Below are 21,325 nucleotides of genomic sequence, written 5' to 3'. Positions count from 1 at the left end.
TTACTCTAGAGAAAGTACGCTTAACTCTAGAGTTTATCAGTAGGGCTTCCGAAAAAAATGTGCACATTGTTGATATAAGTAGTCTATTCAATCAATTTAACCTCTATTCAACCTCGGAGGTATCACATCCTCTCTAACTTATATCACTATTTAACTCCGGAGGTATTACATTTTATTGGCATCATGTTGATTTCAATTATGAAACTTGGCATCTATTTTTTAACTGATCATCCTCAAAATTGTTTTGTTCAGCAAAAATATTTTTTTCATCAGATTTCACAAGTTGTAAGTCTTTAGTAGATAAAAGCCAAACCTTCTGAGGTTTCATCCTCAATATGATTTATCTCATAAGTCACTAAGATGCCATTCAATCTTTCAATAGTCTTCGTTCTCAATTTGTCCAACTCTTCAAGTCTAGCCGTGGATTTGAATCTTTTAATGACAATTATGAGAATTTTGCTCACAATTATATAGTGCATACCTAGAGCTTCTACTTGATTACTTGATTCATGATATTCTTGAATTTGCTATAGTAATGACCAACAATTCCATCATCAACCATTCTTGATGTCTCAAACATAGTTTCAACACGTCGCAGCTTTGTTTCTCAAACTTTTGATGATGCTTCAAATGTACTCTCCAAGGAATCCAATATTCTTTTGCTTTCTGAAAGTTGGATATCACCTTTCATCTGCAACATTGAAGATGGCTTTATGGCTTTCGAATTTCCAATGCCTGAAACACGTTCGTCTATTCAACTTTTGGTTTGAGCACAACAATTGGGAGTTCTCCGGTTAGATATTCGATTTTTCCCTCTTCCGGTAACACTTTTGGCGAGTGTAGAAGTTTGAACACACCTTTAAAACACGGAGAATAAGAAGTACAAAATTGAGAGTATGAAAAAACTTCTCTCACTATAATTCAACTTTCCGCTATCCTCTCCTACCATCTATGCATATAAGGTTGGCTATACAACTTCAGAATTGATTGTGTAAAATAATAAAATTAAAACTCTTTGCAACGAAATAAAATAGAGAATTTTTAGATATTTCAGACATTCCATTGAGTATTTCATTCGTGCTATTTGTCTTTTAGACACATTTAAGATAAAACAAATGAAAAATCTTTTTATTCACCAATATTATCTTTAAGGAGAAAAAAAAAAAACACATGCTCACACAAGCGCGTACACACAAATTTGAGATTCGATAAGATTTATTTACAATGTACATACTTAACGTATATAATCAATCCTGCACAAGGTATGTTACATTAATTATACTACTGAAATCCAGCACAACGTACGTACGGCCTCAGATTTTCAACACAAATGAAGGAGAAAATTACAAATAAATGCATGCAGGTTTACAATATAATGAAGCCTCCTCATTTGACAAATAATCATAAATTATAGTAATCACAAACGTTCAAGAGCATAGTATAGTTTCGAAATTCGTCTCCGCAGAACAGGTTCCAAACGGAAGGAGGGAATGTTGTGCTGCCACTTTTTGGCTTCGTACATCTCATCCCACGCCTGCACTATTTCGTCGATGTTGAATCCAAACCCTAAACAAATAAGCAAGCTAACCAAATTAACTAATTAATACTACTCCATCCGTCGTCCAAATCTATTCTCACTTTTCATTTTTTTGGTTTTCATCCAAATTTATTCCCGTTTATTTTTTTAATAACAAAATACCATTTTTTCTACATTTTCTTTAGCCAAAAAAGTAAAAGTTTCTATTTTTACCAGAACGGATCTTCTGTCCCATTAACACACTCTATCCCCTTATCCCCACACACACAGTGTGTATACATGCACACGCATGTATATAGTATACATACACACGTGTATATGTATAGATATTATGCGTGTGGGGATAGGGGATAGGATTTATTTTAGGGATAGAGGATCCTATGGAATTTTTACCTATTTTTCTTAAAATCAGTGTTCGATCAAATGAGCACACAATTGGATGACAGAGTGAGTATAATTTAAGTTATAGGTAGGTACACAATTGGATGACTGAGTGAGTATAATTTAAGTTATAGGTAGCTACACAATTGGATGACAGAGTGAGTATAATTTAAGTTATAGGTAGGTAGGTAGGTAGGTAGGTACCTTCGAACGACGAAGATGTGTTGTTGGAGCAATGATTCTTGACCATGACGGCGATATCGGTTTCGGAAGCCCCGGCGAGGTCGAACTTGTTGACGGCGTTGTCCAAGCAGTCCTGCCACGCCGGCATTTCGAGCTTGTACTCGACCGTTGATCTCTCGTACAAAATGGTCCCCCATAGCACGTATATCTGCGACTGTATGCTCGAATCCTGCTCCTCCATCTCCTCCGCGGACACTTCCTTGAACAAGCTGTCCAGCTTCATCCTCTGCAACAATGTCTCCATCTTGTTCGTCTTCCACAGCTCGGAAATCCGCCGCTGCTGCTCCTTCTCCCACATCCTCATTCCCCTCTCCATTTTCTCGTCGGCGTAGCAGTAGAGCAGCAGCACGTCTCCCGGCGGCTCCACTCCCGTCGCCACCGCGTAGTACCACGACAGCTTCGCCTGCTCGAACTGCTGCTGCCCCTGCGCCAACACTGCCTCGTAGAAATCGTCTTTTATCTTTATAGCCTGCTCGTATCTTTTCCCGGCCTTGGCGAGCTCCCTCTGCGCCCAATCGTAGCCGCACTGTATCCTTTCCAGTCGCGAGGAATCTTGTGGGGCGTAGACTTTTTTCCGCGTGCGGGACATGTGTGCATTGCCGGAATTTAAAAGGGCTAGCGCCGCCATCTCCACAAACTTGTCGGCAGCTGCACCGAGAAGGTCCTGAGCCTCGTCGCTGGTGACGGTCTCTTCCACGGCTTCCGAGTAGAGTTTGATCCCTATTTGATGGATATCGATGTAGGCATCGATGTCCAAGCCTAAGTAGCTCTTGAAAAACTGCGCGAATTGGATGATCCAATCCGTGATGCAAGTCGGTTCGCCTTTTAACACGTGTCCTTCTTCCTCCTCCTCCTCTTCATTCTCATCGTCCGATGGAGCTGACCTTCGACTGCTTCTTGTGCGTTTAAGTTTATCGTAGAGCGGATCCTCGTCGGGATCAACCTCAACTATATATAGCTTGAGTGGCTTTGTAGATCTAGACGACGACTCCAACTTTGATTCGGACTCAACCCATCGCAACTCTTGTGTTGTTGTGATGGTCACCATGTCTCCTTCTTGATCTGTGTACTTAATAAGAATTGCTCTTGAATAGGGATACCGGTCTGCGATGATCTGCCGGAGCTTCAAAATGTCGCAGCTCAACGGAACTTGCGCCCATCTTATGTCTTCTCCAAACACTAATTTCACAGTCCTCTTCGCCTCCTCCTCTTCTTCTTTCTTTAATTTCCCGTTGCTATTATTTTCTTCAACACTATTACAAGTCTTGTCCAAAACCACATGAGCACTAGACAACGAGCAGTTGTCTCGATCATCACTCACATGTTTTTCATCCAAATTATTTATAGCCAGAGGCAGTGTCGTCGTCGTCTTCTTCCTCAAGCGCTGCTCGATCTCGGCGGCCATGAGATTGTTGGGCTCGGAGTCGAGCAGCGCGACGACATCGGCGAGCGCGAAGTCGGGCCTCTCCAAGGCCTCATAGCAACGGGCCCGCTTGAGGAGGGCCTTGCTGTAAGCGGGTATGACCTCCAAGGCGAGGTTGCATTGGTCGATGGCCATGGCGATCCCATTCCCGCCAAGCTGCATGTAACATTCGGCCATGTTGCTCCGGACATAGGCCACGTCGGCGTGGTTGTTGGGAAGCAATTTGATCGATTTCTCGTACTTAACTATGGCACCTTGGTAGTCTCGACGCAGGAACAGGCGGTTGCCTTCCTCTTTCAATTCCTGGGCCATCGACATGAACATGGCCGTGTCGGCATCGTATCCTCCGCCTGCGCCATTGCCATTGCCATTGCCATTGGCGCGTATCTGCTTGAGGCTCAATTCGCGCCATCGATCCGCGTATTTACGAGGGACTCGCTCCTTGATACTGTTTCTCCTCATTGTTTCGAGAATGAATGAATCAATCGATGGAGTTTCTGGTGGGGCGATGATTCGGATGCACCAATTCCATCCTACGACAGAAAAGGGTCAGATTCAAATCGACACGCCCTGTTCTGCCCGTTCCTGGAAAAAAGCGTCAATGCAGCATCAGCCCCTTATCAAAATCAGACCAAATCCTCTCTTGCCAAATAATCTATCCCCTTCCGATAAAAAATAACAATAATAATTATAATACTTCTTCAGTTTCAAATAATTTGTACTTATTTTACATTTTGGTTCGTCCACATGACTTGTCATTTTAGAAAATATGATTATCCATTTTAATTATATTTTAAATTTTATAATTTTTTTTAATTTTAATTAAAACTATTTATTTATTTTAATCTAATATATATTTATTTTTATTAAATAATAATTATTTTTAGTAATATAATTTTTAATTATCTATTAATTATACTTTATAATAATAAGTCTAAAATATATGGACGAATGGAGTAATAATAATAATAATCTATTGCCTCCAATAAAAAGCTAACGGGATGTGGATGAATAAAGAAAAAACAAAGGAGATAATTTTAATAATGATTTAAATATTCTATTTTTAATCACATTTGAAATTTTATAATTTATAATTTTTTACTCTTAATTAAATTATTTAATTATCTTAATGTTAATCTATAATTATTTTTACTAATACATTTCTTAATTAGTTACCAATTATATTTTATATAAATTCTTGTATCTACAGTAACCGGACAATTTATCTGGGACGGAGGGAGTATAATTTTCGAAAATGAGACTTTTCTTTTCATGAGTGCATTTGGTCATCATTTCAATTTGAATTTATCATTATTTATCTCAATTATTTTAACACGGTAGATATTGAATTTAGAGTTTAATTTTCTATAAGTTTCAACAATTGGTATCAGAGACTTACATGAATTATTAACATATTTTGTTAAATGCGTTGATGTTTAGTTGAAATTAAATTGCCCATTTGTAAAACATATGTGACTATTAATATTTAATGCATATGTTCAAGTGATTCTATTTTACAATTGAAATTAGATCTATGTGAATTTGTATACGTGGTTTGTTGATTTAGTCCCATAAAATAAATTATATCTAGGTGCTTATTTATTTATATATTTAATATTTGCATCTACGTTGATTTGAGTAAAATCAATTACATTTGGTGGGCAATTGTTACTATCATTTATTTATTTATTTATTTTTTGAAATAACTTCTAAAAGTATAAATTATTTAATCTATTGGTTATTGATATTAATTTTTATCCGAATCAGTTTGATTATTTCATCAGAACAATAAATGGTTGGACTAGAACTACAAACATGTTGATACATATAAGCATGTATACATGTCATATGTATAAAAAGAGATATGCATTCATCAAGACATACTTCATCCGTTTCAATACAATAGTCTTATTTATCATTTTTGTCCGTCTCAAAATAATAATCTTATTTCCATAAATAATCGTATCACCATAAACCTACCCATACTTTTTCATTTTTATTACACAATTGCCACTACTTTTTACACTAATACACTCACCAGGGCAAAAAAGTCTTTTATCCATACTTTTTACCAACTACCTATATAATATCAATATTCCTTAAATCTCGTGTCCAACCCAATTAAGACTATATTTATGGGACGGAGGGAGTATTTATTATTCATTATTATTGAATTTTTATGGAATCGGAAATTGCATCTATTCCGTTCATGTAGATTAGAACTACAGACATGTGGATACATATAATCATGTATACATGTCGGAGGCGGATCCGGTGTTGAGCAACATGCTGATCCAATACTAACCATTCATCATATTTAGATTATGATGAACGGTTTAGATTACGCATGTGTAATATAGTAATTTTTATTCTAAAGACTTAAGGGGGTATAGTTACCTTCGTCTTCAAATCGTTAATCTTCCCCCCTTTAAATCTTCTTCTTCAAGAAAATCCTCCCCCACGCTCGCTTGTTCTCCAGTCCGTCTTCAAATTGTCTTTTTCAACGAAAATCCCCCATCACGCTCGTTTGTTCTCCATTCCGTCTTCAAATCGCCTTCTTCAATGATACCCTTCCCTCGCGCGTCGTCTCCAATTCATTTTTTTCAAATCTCTGTATGTTTTTCAATCGACGACACTGGGCGCGTCCATGGAGGCGATTTCGGTAAGTTTTATTTTTTTTTTCATTGTGCAGTTTAGGATAAATGTTTATCTTCTTTCATGTTACCTATTTTGAGTTTTATTTTTTCCATTGTGCAGTTTATGATAAATGTTTAGGGTGAGGATGAGGTTGTGGGCAAGGAAAAAATTAAGTGTGACGACTGATTTGTTAACTTTGATTAATTGAATTTGAAGGGATTATTGGTATTGATCGATCGATTTAAATTGAATGGATTATTGGTGTTGATCGATGGATTAAATTTAATTGGTGATTGATCTGTTGACTATATTTTCGCAACAATTACTGCTTAATACTCATGTTGCTTGTTAAAACAGAAGATGCTGACCGGTACGTAGTAAAATGTTTGGCTTAGTATATATAAATGCTGACAGGTTCCACTAGCTCACGGAAACAGATCTTATTTCTGCTAGAAACATATTTTTTTCGTAAAAGTTGGCTGCTCTCTGCGGAAAACAGAATTTTTTAAAAAAAAATTGCATGATTTCAGCAATAATTTTTTAAATTGACAATTAATTTTGCAGCATTTTCTAGAATAACATTCATATCATTTGATAGTTCATTAACATCCTAAACACACTTGTAGAAAATGCTTATTTTACTCAATAAAATGCTTATTGATATTCGACAAAATGTTTGGTCTTGTATATGTAAGTGTCTCAATGAATAAATATTTAGTAGCCACTTATGAGGCCCTTTGAAAAGCATACCTGCAACATATATTCCCACTGAAGGCTGAATTGGGTTTCATCTTGTACCCCGTAGAGAATATGTTGAAACATCTCAGCAAACCTGTGTGTACAACGCAAGTAGAGTAGTTGTAATTGGTATCTTCGATTCTCAAATTCATCATTTAGCTGTCATAATTTCAACATATCTTGTAGTGTAAAGAGCACTGAGATTTTTTTTTTTGGCATTTTGTACAATATGCCATGTCCACAGAGCATGGTATGTTGTTGGTATTGTCTCTCTTAGTGCTTGAGCCATAGTCAAATCTTGATCCGTAAAAATAGTTTTCGGTGCTTGTCCACCTATGCACTTCAAGAATATATTGAAAACCCACTTGCATGAATCTTGTGTTTCCTCATACAACAACGCTGCCCCAAATATAGATGTTTGACGGTGGTTATTAAACCCTACGAAAACACCTGATGGTGCAATATTGTTAGGATCAGATACATATGAGACGTTGTATATAGTGTATAAAGATACTGACATATAGTATTTACAATGCTGATTAATTGAAGATGAAATGCTGACTATGCACATAAAAAAATGTTGTATGTTTATCTAGTGGTCTATAGTTCTTATTTATTTGGTATGTGGTATCAAATGTAATAAAATCCCCAAATAATGCGTAGTCTTCCCCCATTTTAGCATTTGACCAAAATATATTAGCAATCTTATCTTCATAATCGACTTCAATTTCATAAAAAAAAAAGGACTATCCACTAACCTTTGGCCAAATTATTGCAGTAATGCATTTGCTTCGTCCTCCTTGAAAATTTCTTTCCTTTTTTTCTTCATGTCCAACTTTAGAAATCTCACATTTTCCTTTCCTCCAGCAACTATTGTCATTAAATCATACAATGATCTGATTGGTAGTCCAGCTTCCTGATTTGTATTCGCAATGATTAAATGTAATTCGTCAATCCTACGATTGGATACAAGCATGTGCTTGTGTTTTGTAGGATGTTGATCATGATTGTGGTTGTCTTCAAAGTATGTCACTTTGTACTTTGCATTCTCCTTGTCAAACTGAAGTCGTATCTTTGAATTATAGTCGTTCTCGTTTCATGACTACGATGCATGGTCCTGATCCTTCCTAACTCGCTGCACTGTTTTGGATGAATCTCAAGATTATTTGGTTTCACATTGCTACTCTCTTTGAACCCTGCTTTCTTGCAACAATATTCCATGTATTGTATCTGGTGCGGGTCTTTTTCGAACTTTTTCTGCATTTTTATACATCTGAAAAACTCCTATTGTATGCATACTCACAATAGAAATTATATGCATCATCCGATTTTGTAACTCCATTGCATGTCAATCTATGAACTCTGCACATATGGAATGCTAGATTATGTTAATCAAAATGCTGACTACCATATTTCAATATGCTTTCAGATAAATGACAAGATGCTGATATTTGTGTCAAATACAATCATGTATCATGCTGGTAATTAAAATGAGATGTTGTTCTCTTCATAGGGAAATACTGGTGTTACTTGAACGGTATGCTGCATTTTATTTTTAGCAGTAATTTGAATGGTTTGATTGAATTGCGAATGCTAATATATATTTACGAAATTCCAATCCGCTAAACAGAATCTAGTAAATTCAATGAAATTGATCACATAAGGTACGATGTTCACGATTTCAAGTCAATTGTCGATGGGTAACTTACGCGATTAAGCGATTTCCCGTTCCACCGCGTCTGGTATTGGCAAAGGCGCTGGATCATCCGAAATTGCAAATTATTCGATGTCTCCATTGCTTGCTGAGCGATTGATTGGGGGTGGAATAATGAATAATTGATTTTGCTCACCTTCGTTGATATCAACCATTGAAGAGTGAAAGGAGAGTGAAGAATGAAGGATAACGTTTGTTCCCTCACCAATTGCTGCTTAAAGAATGAAGGAGAGTGAGGTTTTTGTGAAGAACGGCGGATAATGAGGTGCGTGAAGAATTAAGAGGATTGAGGTATGAGGTAATTACATAAATTAGGGATATTAAAATTATAATTACACCCTTAATCTAATACTAGCCATTAGATTAAAATTTTTAATCCAATGGCTAATATACAATGAACATTAACTGATGCTTAATGTTCAACATGCAATCCCATCCATATTTGAAAACATATAAGATATCTTATAAAATAACTCTCAAACTAAAAATTAATTTATATTTAAATATAATATTTTGTATTAAATAATTGACTTTTTATGAATTGATAAATTATACGGCCTCTCTGTCTAGTTCTAAAGACTATATTTAATTTTTGCCTGTTGATATTTAAATATTGATTTATATTTAAATATAATACAATTTAAGAAAAAATGACAAAAATAGTACTGATATAATGACATATGTTGTGTTAATATATTATATATTTATATCTTTTTATAATTAATATTTATAGAGAATTGTGTAAATTAAAAATGCAAACAAACCCTTTACTTCGAAATTTTTGTTATATAGTTATCCCAGCTAGGAAACAGTAAATGGGAATAAGAACATCGGATGATTTATTTTATTTATTAATTTATTTATTTACTTAAAAAAAGAATAATCAGAATAAAAAAAATAAAAACAAATGAGAAATGAAGGGTGCAGTGCATGTATTGATAACATATATAGATTTGGAACCCTAAAGTAAAACCACAAACAGATGGATCCCAAGCTGCTGCAGCAATGTACGCTGTTCACACTTGGTCATAAATCATAATTAATCACAATCAGATAGATATCCTTCCTCAATTCAATCCAATCAAATCTATTCCATTCCATTTGGATCTACATATTATCGGGTATCGCCATGACGTCATCTGATCACAGTGACAGAGACGACGACGGCGATCGTAATCGTCATCATCGGAGGTCAGTGAATTTGGGGGCGCCGAGGAGCTTCGGAAGCGTGTTGAAATATTGTTCGCTGGAAACGTTCTTCCCAGACGATCCGTTCTGTGCGCTCAAGTACGAAACGAGCAGACGGCGTCGAGCGGCGGAAGTGGTGCGCTATTTCGTCCCAATCTGCCGATGGCTTCCGGACTACACTTTTAGGGTTTTCACTTGCGATCTGCTGGCCGGGGTCACTATCGCCAGCCTCGCAATTCCTCAGGGCATCAGCTATGCTGAGTTGGCTCAAATTCCGCCCGTCGTTGGCCTCTGTACGTAACCAATCTCTCTCTCTCTTTCATTGCTGATTTGTTTTAAGGCGGATTTGTTTGGGGTTTTGAATTTTGGATTGAGATTTGAATAGTTGTACGATGTGATATAGATATGTATTGATGCGATGTTTTGAATGTAAAATTAATTTTTAATATAATATAAAAAATTAAAAAAATGTTTGATTTCATATTTTGGGGAATTTTTTTTTTTGTATGAATAGTATACTTCTACACAAATCTTTCGAACAAACATACCCTTAATTTGTAATTATCGTCCTAATGTAAGTTTGTTATAATGTAAGTTTGTTATATATATATAAAGCGGGGGCTACGGTCTTGACCTTTAATCATATAATACAAATACAACACATAAATTCACAACACATACTATAATCTTATATAACATAAAAAATATTTGATTTCAGCATACCACGTACTACTATTATACAACACACTACACACATACAACACATAAACTAACAATACATTTTATAGTCTTATACAGCGCATAAACTAATAGTACATGTTATAGTCTTACAACACATTTATAATACTTATAATTATGAACCTACCTCACATGTTTTTATTATATTTCTATATATTATGGATACTGATTTGAAAAACTACGGTGCTGATTTTTGCAATTCAGCAGTCTAACCGTCCCCATATATATATATATATATTGTAGATTCGAGTTTTGTTCCGCCGATGATATACGCGGTGTTTGGATCGTCGAAGCATTTGGCAGTGGGGACGGTGGCGGCGTGTTCGTTGCTGCTTGCGGCCACCGTGGAAGAAGTAGCATCTCCGGTTCACCAGAAGGATTTGTTCCTCAATTTGGTCTTCACCGCAACGCTTTTTGCAGGTTTCACGCAGTTTCTTCTCGGAATTCTCAGGTTAGTTTGTTAACTTCATTATTATTATTATTATTATTATTATTATTATTACTATTATTCCATAAGCTCTTATGTTTTGTTTGGTTTAGATAAGATTTCCGGGTTTTCAAGTTTTTAAAGGAATTTTTAAAATAATAAAAATAATTATAAAAAAAAAAAAAAAAAAACTCTTTTATTTTTAATTTTTTTATTATGTTGATCTTTATAATGATATTTGTGCAAAATACTATACAAATATTAATGATATTTTTAATATTAATTAGAAAGGTAAATGGACCCTAGAGTTGGACGGAGACACTATTTTTATCTAAATTTAAAATTTTACTTCTTTTTATAAAATTATTTTATATTAATTATAAAATTTTATGTTTTACAAATGATATTCATATTGTATATATTTTTTATTGCGATATTTTCTAAAATATTTAAATATATATTTTAATTTTTTTAATCATATGTATTAAATTTATTTTAAAATTACCAATATTATTAATAATATAAAAGATAATAAAATGAAGTATTATAATTTTTTCATTATTACCTAATTAAACACCCTTATTTTAAATAGCGTATAGTAATAAAATGAGTTAATTGTTCAAAACCGGAATGAGTACACTTTTATAAGTTCATTAATCTAACTTTTTTAATATGTGGAGTGCATAAAAAGATTAAGAAAAGAAAAAAGAAAAAAGAATGAGAGTATGAATTTAAAGAAAGATTGTATTTTTATACACTTCCACAAAATAGAGAAGTATAACTTTTATAAGTCACATCTTGCATTGGATTAGTATTTAATGTTAAAATTACAAATAAAATTAAAAATTTTAAAATATTTATATATAAATATATATAAAATAAATATTTAATTATATTAATATATATGCAGATTATAAATTTTTATTTAACTATTTTCTTTAATATAAAAAAATGGAATATATGTAATTAATTATATGCAAATATAATTATATATTGTGAAAATGGTATAGATATATATATTTTTAAAAAAATTAATATATTATACACTTTTATTATTTGTATATTATTTACATAATTTTTTATATTTTACAAAAAAAATAAATAAATAAAATTCATTCAAACCAAAATACAAGACGAACAAACTCATATTCTCTCTATCAGATAAGAAATGTGCTCATTTCCTTGTCATTGCAATACAAATGAAATGAGCACTATATTATAGTGTCAAATAGATTTATTATATAGTTTACAATTTTTTTTTGTTTTTGTCGGTTTGTTTGTTCGAGGGATTGGATTTTTAATATACTATTCATCCCAATTTTTTTCCCCCAAAAATATCAAATCAAACACTTATTTTTCATTTTTTATATTATAGTATTCAAAACATCGTATCAATACCTATTTATATCATATCGTACAACTATTCAAATTCAAACTTTTTCCTATTCAAATCCCAATTCAAAATCCAAAGCCCAAACAAAGACACCCTAATGTACAAACATATATTATAATTCTATTTTGTTGGTTGTGCAATAATAATATATTTGGTCATAAATTTAAATAAGATTCCAATGTATTACAATAGGTGAAATACAACAAAAATCAAATGAAATTGGCATGTTGGAGATCATAGAATAAAATTGGTGTTTGCTTGTGATTTTTATTAAAATGTATTATTCCCTCCGTCCCACGAAAGATTAGTCATTTTGTTAGAGACACGGATAGTATAGATTATTAAGTTATTAATAATAAGTTATTATAATATTTTATTATTTTTTTACATGCATAGTATTGTTGGTATTTTAAATATTTTTAGGGTTATATCTCAATAAAATATATGCAATATGATATTATTTTATAGACAATAAAATTTTATATAATACAAATTAATAAAAAAATATATTTATTTATTTATCATTACCATAAATTAGTTTTATAAAAAATGAGGATTTTTAAAGGTAGATAAAAGTATTTGTTAATTGAAGAGAGATATAAATAAAAGAGTTTTGAGTGAGTTCTACGTATAAAATGTTAGAAATTTAATTAAATTAATTTATATTTGTTAAGTATATTTAAAATTGATAAACTTAGCAAAAATGTAAAAGGAATGGTATCATCTTTGGGGGAAATTATCCATCAACTTTATTTTAAATTGTTTACTTTCTTTTTCTTATACTTAATACTTCTTTCGTCCTCAAATTTATTGTCAATATTTTTTAAAAATTTGTCATTTAAATTTATCTCATTGTTTAGCAAAGTAAAAAAATAAATAAATAATTACTCCATCCGTTCCAATATAATAGTCTTGTTTATCATTTTTGTCTGTAAAAAAACAATAGTCTTATTTTCATAAATAATCATTGAATCATAAAACTATTCCTACTTTTTCATTTTTATTAGACAATTGCCACTATTTTTTACACTAATACACTCACAAGGGGAATTCAATACTTTTTACCCACTGCCAATATAATATTAATATTTTTTAAATCTCGTGCACAATCCAATTAAGATTATATTTATGAGACAGAGAGAATATAATTTTAATAATCTCGTGGCAGACTTGGAATATTGGTGGATTTTCTGTCTCATTCGACGATAACGGGGTTCATGGGAGGCACTGCTGTCATTATCTCCTTGCAGCAAATGAAGGGGATTCTTGGCTTGAAGCATTTTACTACAAAAACCTCTGTAGTCGAAGTTTTAAAGGCCATTTTCAAAAATAGGCAAGAAGTACGTATCAATTGCTGGCCTGGCCTGGCTGGCTACTTTTGCATAACTGCTGTTTATCTATCTATATATCTTAATTATTAGTATTTAATTTCGTGACAGTGGAACTGGAAGTGCTTTGTTGCCGGTCTTATATTTCTTGTCGTCCTTCAGACCACGCGGTTTGTAGTAAGTATTTCGTAATCGATTAATTCTACTTCTTCTTTACTTAATTAATTTCGATCGATATATATATATATATATATAGAAGCATTTTTCAATTTTGTGATTGCAGAAGAAGAAGAGGCCGATGCTTTTTTGGGTGTCGGCCATTGGGCCGATGTTGGTCGTCGTCTCCGGTTGCATTTTCTCATACTTTGCCCAAGCTGAGAAACATGGCTTTCCCATTGTAAGTAAGTAAAAAAAAATTAAATTTAATTATTTATATCAAATTAGTAATCATCCAATTATTTTTACTTATGGAACTATCTATAATCTCATACTTACTCTTTGGTTTAGAATAAAATTTTATGTATGGGCATGGGATTAGCTTGTAAATTTCCATATGCATGTTGAATGTACCTAATTTTATTTTGTTTATTTAATATTTTTTGTAAGTATACTTTTACATTTATCGGTTATGCAGCTATATGTTATGCAGTTGATCCACAGTAATTTTACTCCAATCATAAATTTTAATTTTCACCCTAAAAAGTATATTCCATATATATTCTTCTTTTATATTATTTTATATAATTTTTTATATTTATTAATTACACCCCAACTATAATTTCTTTTTACAATATAATCCATATATACATAATTACATATTATATATCACTTTTCGAAGGATAAAATTGTATATCACTTTTTAAAAAATAAAATTATACATTATTCTTAAAAAAATAAAATTTTATCACTTTCTAAACAATACAATTATACAATCCAATTTTGGCTTGGAATTGCTCTAAGGTCAGCCACAGTTTAATGTTGTTAGAAATTGATAACTATTTTTCTAATGTTATTCAGTATTTGATATTCATTGCTTGTTTATAATTTAGACAACAATGTTACTATCATGCTTCAAAAAAAAAAAAAGACCTCCCATGAATGTTGTTGATTTGATTGCATGTATATGTGTGTGTATATATATAGGTAGGGCATCTGAAGAAAGGGATAAATGAGTCCTCGATTGGACGTTACAATTTCAACTCCAAGTACCTACTAACTTCAGTGAAGGCAGGGGTAATCACAGGATTGATTGCTCTCGTTGTAAGTAGTTACCTTATATATATATATATATATATATATATATATAAATATGAGATCGGATCTTCTATTCTATTAACATACCATATTCTCGTATCCCCACACATTTTGTGCATATACACACTTGTGTGTATGTATTATATACTCCCTCCGGTCCTTAACAATTTATTCATTTTTTTATTTTGGCCTGTTCCATAACAAAGTATCTATTTCTTTTTTTAGTAATTGTACTATTTATCTAACATTACAAATACCTTTCCAATTTACAATATATTACACAAATGTCATTACCTTTATATCATACAACTAATAGGGTTAATTTAGTCCTTTTACCTTTATTTATACTTTATCCCTATATAATACTAATATTTCTAAAACTCCGTGCAAAAAGCAAATGGATACATAGATATGGGACGAAGAGATACATATGTACATACACACGTGTGTGAGTATATATATACAATTATGTATGTGGGATAGGGGGATAGAGTTTATTTTTGGGATAGAGAATCCCATCGGGTTTATATATATATACGATGTAATTTCCTTAAGTCATTAATTACAACAACATGAAGAATTTAGTATGTATATGTATATGTATATGAATGCAGGAAGGAATAGCCGTGGGACGAAGCTTTGCGCTATCTAGCAACGAACAAATTGACGGCAACAAAGAGATGGTCGCTTATGGTCTTATGAACATTATAGGCTCTATGACATCGTGCTACTTGACCACCGGTACGTATCTACAGCCTGCACCATCAAGATAAGATGTATTCTAATTGAAATTATATATATATTCTAACAGGGATGGTTACAATACTGATTTGAAAAAATTAGCATAGTGTTGATTTTTCACATTAGCACGCGTTATATATACAAACAACACACATTAGTATTACACACAACACCATATTGTGTATAATAAATATACGTGCTGTTTTTTAATAATAACAAGTGTGTTGTATACAAGTATATCATGTACTAAAATCAACCGCTGTGTGTGTTGTATGAGACTATAGCATGTGTTGTTAGTTCATGTGCTGTATGAGTGTATAGCATGTGTTGTTAGTTCATGTGTTGTATGAGACTATAGCATGTGTTGTTAGTTCATGTGTTGTATTTATATTATATTAACATATACAATGTGTTGTCTGTAGTAATACTGTGTGATGTTTGTAGTAATATTGTGTGTTATTGAAACTATAACATGTGTGTTTTGTTCATTTGCTGTATTTGTATTATATTAACATATATAATGTGTTGTTTGTAGTAATATTATGTGTTGTCTAATAGTACACGATGTGTTGTTCAGCACAATGCTGAAATTTAAATTCTGCACTATAACCACCGCCTATTCTAATATATCAAGATGATTAATTTGCATTTGCAGGTCCATTCTCGAAAACAGCAGTGAATGTGAATGCTGGATGTAGGACACCTATGACAAATGTGGTGCAGGCGATATGTATGTTGATGGTCCTCCTGTTTTTGGCCCCCTTGTTCAGCTACACCCCTCAAGTTGCGCTTTCAGCCATCATCGTTTCCGCGATGCTTGGCCTCATCAAGTACAAGGAGGCCTATCGCCTCTTTAAGACCGATAAATTTGACTTTCTTATTTGCATGTCCGCCTTCCTCGGAGTTTCATTCATAAGCATGGATGTGGGACTCGTCATCTCGGTAACATTTATGGACTTTAATGATATATATATATATATATTTATGGCAGGCGTAATTGATCGTTTATACGCGAATATCTTGATTCATTAGTTTGTTGCTAAGTCTCATTCCTTGCATTAATATTTTTCGAAGAAGAGATGTGCGCTAGAAACAATATTTCCGAACTAACTAGAGCATAACCAAAAAAAAAACAGAAAAGAAAAAAAAGAAAAGAAAAAAGTATTGTTTTAATCAAATTGAATAAAATTGAACTTAAGAGAACAATGCGATCAACGATTATGTTATTTCGATATCATTAATTATCTATGATTAGTTGCTTTGTATCCATACATCTGTGATAATATTGCACTAATACATGGGAAAATTGTAAGTTTAGTCTTCTATTTATAATCAATTATCACTCTTGGATTCTATTGGCTAAATTTTGGTCTTGAACTTACACTTTTTTGTTTCTTTACATGTATGCGAATTTAGACAAAATAAAAATGAAATGAATTATATATATATATATGTAAGATATGGGATCAAGGAAATGTATTTGAAAAAAAAAAAAAAGGATAATTGATTATATTTCTTTCGTCCGACTCGAAGGGTCTCATTTGTTGATCTTTGAATATTAATCATTATATGAAAACATAGTACAAATAAGAGAAAATGACAAAAATACTTCTATTAGTGTCTTATAATACTATTGTAATGAAATTAGTGCAAAAAATTATACAAATATAAGGATATTTTAATGTTAGGTACAATGATGCAAAAAGTAAATGAGACCCTTAGAGCCGGACGAATGGAGTATATAAATAAAAAAACAAATTTGCAATTTTGCATACATACAAACTCATATATTGACCAGATCATGGAAGGTCGATGATTGCTTACCAGGTAGGACTTGCCTTAACTCGAGGAATGTTGTACATTGCGAGGCCATCAAGTTGCAAGCTGGGAAAACTACCAGGCAATGTCATCTTATATCGTGATGTGGAACAGTACCCGGAGGCGGCAGGAGGAGATGAAGCAGGGTTTCTAGTACTACAGCTTGGTTCTCCCATTTATTTCGCAAATGCAAACTATGTTAAAGAAAGGTATGCCACGCCCTTTACAAAACATGAAACTATACAGGAAAATTATATTCCCTCCGTCCGCCTCCAAGGGTCACATTTACCTTTTACGTCATTTTACTTAACATTAGAAATATTCTTATATTTGTATAATTTTTTATACAAATGTCCTTCTATTAGTATTATAAGACACTAATTGAAGTATTTTTGCAAGTTTTTCTTAATTTGTACTACTTTTGATATAATAATTAATATTCAAATATTAAAACACAAAAAGTAAATGGTACCCTTAGAGCCGGACGAGGTAGTAGTTATTTTGAAAAATAAACATGTTAGATTACATTCATCTTATTTGTTTTTTAATGTAGCATTGAACATTGTTTTTATCAATTTTGTCTTTGCATGATTTGGTTGGAATAATTTATAATTATATATATATATATATATGTAAAATTGTGTGTAGATAAAAGTGTCGAACTTTTGAGATATCCCAAAGAAAAAAGAGTAGTAAAAGATTTGGTATAATGTAGTGTTATATAGTTATGGGTTTGGAGATAAATAGGATGTAGTATGGCTACAAAAACCAAAATTCTCTAATTTAGATGAAATGCTAACCCAATGAAGAAATTCTAGATATTTTTTAATTATAGCCATCTCATTTTGCAAGAAAGTATTAATTGTCCATTGACAATTATTATTTACTATTCTTATTATTTAACACATACGAATATACTATTGACTCTCACCAAATATTAGATCGCAAAAAAGAAAATCATCTACTAAACACACCTGTTTCCACTCCTTAGAAGAAAATTGTTCAACCTATATATATATATCTATATAATTCATGCAAGTTTATTTAATCTTACATGGTGTGTTTTTTTGCTGATATATTATTGAAATTTTATATAATTTGGATGATGAATAGGATCCTAAGATGGGTACGAGAAGAGCAAGGATTGAAAAATCCTTGTAAAGATAAAGTTAAATACGTTTTGCTTGATTTGGGAGGTACTACATTTATTTTCCTTTGAATTGCTTCTTGACTAGAACACAATCTATGTTCTAATACGACTTTACATAAAATATTTTCAGAATATTACATAATACAATTCATCATGTGTATTTTCTATAAAATGGTAGCAGCTCTTGCATAATTATGAATAATATAATGATATTACGAAATAAAGTTTACACATGGTATTACATTCAATCTTAAAACGTATATATTTTTTATGATTACGTGGGAACCCGTAGCCGCTACCCGAAAGTGCGTTAAAACGTATATATTTTAAAGAGTTGACACATGGTATTTCTCTTTGATATTTTTTATTTTGTTTTATATTTTGTTGTTACTTTGATTGTAATTAAGAGATTTCCATTTTAATGATTATATTGAAGTGTTTGTTGCATTATACTCTCTTCATTATCCAATTGTGTGCTCATTTGATCGTGCACGAATTTTAAAAAAAATAGGTAAAAATAAAAACTTTACTTTTTTTGGTAAAGACAAAATAGAAAAAGTGGTATTTTTTACTAAAAGGAAAACACAATAAATCTGAATGACAATAAAAAAAAATTAAAAAAAAAAGTGAGAATAGATTTGAATGACAGTGAGAGTATTTAATTTTATATAGGAAATCACATTTATAATTGATCATTCTTACTAGCTAATCGTGTTACAATCCTCCCTTGCTAAATGTTAACCTCGAAACTAGAATTTAGCAACCGTAGCCTGATTCACATGCAGGCGTGACAGCCATCGACAGCACAGGACTGGAATCATTATTCGAAGTTCATAGGCGTTTGGAGAATGAAGGAATCAAGGTACATATATATATATATATATATATATAAACTCGTTGAATTATTATTGATCTTCGACTAAAAATTATATCAACAACTAATGTATTGTATTGTATTGTATTGTAATGTATATGAACTTAATTGTAGATGTTATTGATTAATCCGAGGATTGAGGTGACAGAGAAGTTGATGGTCACAAAATTTATCGACAAGATCGGTGTGGATGCAGTTTTTTTGTCATTAGAAGAAGCCATTGAGAGTTGCAGCTACTCAACTTAAATCAACCACCGGCCCTCATAATATATCCAAAGTTAACTCTCTTGTACTTTTAAAACTTTATCCTTTTAGGGAATTTTACATAACTTATATCTTGTGTATTTTCTATTTTCTTACTTTTTATACTTCGGTGTTCGCTTATGGAAAACGGTAAAGTATAATACATGTTTGTGATGGATGTAAATCGAATCGTGCATGTTTGGGAAATCACTCACAATAAGAAAGTCTACCCCGACAAGTTTGTTGTGAGCGGAACTTATGAAAAACTATAATAAGTAAGAATATTATTTTAACACGTATTTAATTTGTTCTGTAGTTATATTCAATGTGTCAATGGAAGATATGCAAAATTAGTGCAAGACAAAAGAAATGACATACAATGACACTAGTAGAGCACTTGACTAGTTGAGAGTAAATGTTCTCATAAGTTGATTATTTTTTCTTCGGTTGAACATCCTTTGTCTTCTTAATTAGATCAGCCTTCGATTACGTTGGAAGTTTCAGAATATCTCGAACGTATGGAGAGATGAAATAAATCATTTGAGAGAACACACAATACTTTCTCACATTATAATTAGCTCTCAAATGTTCAATGCAAACCAACCTTTACGCCTAGGCTGAAATTTTTTTGTCTATGTTTGGCTTTATCCTCGAAGTTCATTAATGAATTTTTTTATTTTTATAACGTGAGAATTTGCAACCGTTATTATTCAACCGCACTCCAGGTAAACTTCCGGTCAAATGTAATACAAACTAGAACAACAAAGTAAGCTACACTAAGCGAATTATATGACAGACAAGACTAAGTGGTGTCGAAGATTTTGAACTCATGACCACTTACTTCCATTGTCTTCCCAAAATATCAATAAATATTTGACCATGTAGATCATTTTTAAGTTTTTATGTTTTTTTATTTTTTTTGAGAAGTCGGGGGCATATATTGTGCAAAAAGATCATCTCTAACTATTCGGGATAATGACAACACATTTTTCTTTTTGGATCGCTAGCTCTAAAGCTCTTACAAGTGATCTACATTTTGTATTGTATACCAAAAGTGGAATAGAATTTCTTAACAATCACCCCCTCTTGACATATGATACTACAATTGTTAATGTATTTTTTCAACAAATAAAAAGTAAAATTCGAAAATAGGAGATTATCTTCGAACTTGATTAATTAGTGCCTGAGATTAGGAATCTCTAAACACTGTACGGTACATAAGAAAATAAATTGGAAAATAAAAGACTGAAAATTTAAATGATGATCCCTGAATCACTGACTTTTCTGTCGTTTGAAGATGATTGAAGATTGTTTTTCAGTTGTCAATCATAATCCTTAAATATTCTTCAGAAACGGTACTTGAAACCGTCGCCCGAACGATTACAACACCTTCTCTCAACCGTTTGCTACCTCCTCCTTTGCTGACACGTGTTTTCAGCCGACCAAGCTCTTACTCTCATTTGCTCTCCGCAGCATCCGACCTCCACAACAACCTATA

The 21,325-nt window shown here is 32.1% G+C and overlaps 2 protein-coding genes across 2 annotated transcripts; one reads left to right on the top strand and one right to left on the bottom strand.

Annotated features, from left to right (window-relative positions):
• Positions 1–1,417: 1,417 nt before the first annotated feature.
• Positions 1,418–4,046, bottom strand: LOC127239565 (protein PHOX4-like). The gene is made up of 3 exons (XM_051257769.1): positions 3,483–4,046; positions 2,123–3,380; positions 1,418–1,566 (listed from the first exon to the last, which is right to left on the bottom strand). The coding sequence occupies exons 1-3, from the start codon at positions 4,044–4,046 to the stop codon at positions 1,418–1,420; spliced, it is 1,971 nt and encodes a 656-aa protein (XP_051113726.1).
• A 5,756-nt stretch (positions 4,047–9,802) lies between these two features.
• LOC127239564 (probable sulfate transporter 3.5) lies at positions 9,803–19,830 on the top strand. The gene is made up of 12 exons (XM_051257768.1): positions 9,803–10,154; positions 10,843–11,050; positions 13,588–13,759; positions 13,859–13,924; positions 14,031–14,144; positions 14,891–15,007; positions 15,616–15,742; positions 16,398–16,684; positions 17,570–17,769; positions 18,674–18,756; positions 19,496–19,572; positions 19,699–19,830. Exons 1-12 carry the CDS (start codon positions 9,803–9,805, stop codon positions 19,828–19,830), a joined length of 1,935 nt encoding a protein of 644 aa, XP_051113725.1.
• Positions 19,831–21,325: the final 1,495 nt, after the last annotated feature.

The sequence above is a fragment of the Andrographis paniculata genome, unplaced genomic scaffold (assembly GCF_009805555.1).
Source record: "Andrographis paniculata isolate CXL003 unplaced genomic scaffold, ASM980555v1 Contig78END, whole genome shotgun sequence".
Lineage (NCBI taxonomy): Eukaryota > Viridiplantae > Streptophyta > Magnoliopsida > Lamiales > Acanthaceae > Andrographis > Andrographis paniculata.
This window is presented reverse-complemented; position numbering and strand designations above follow the sequence as displayed.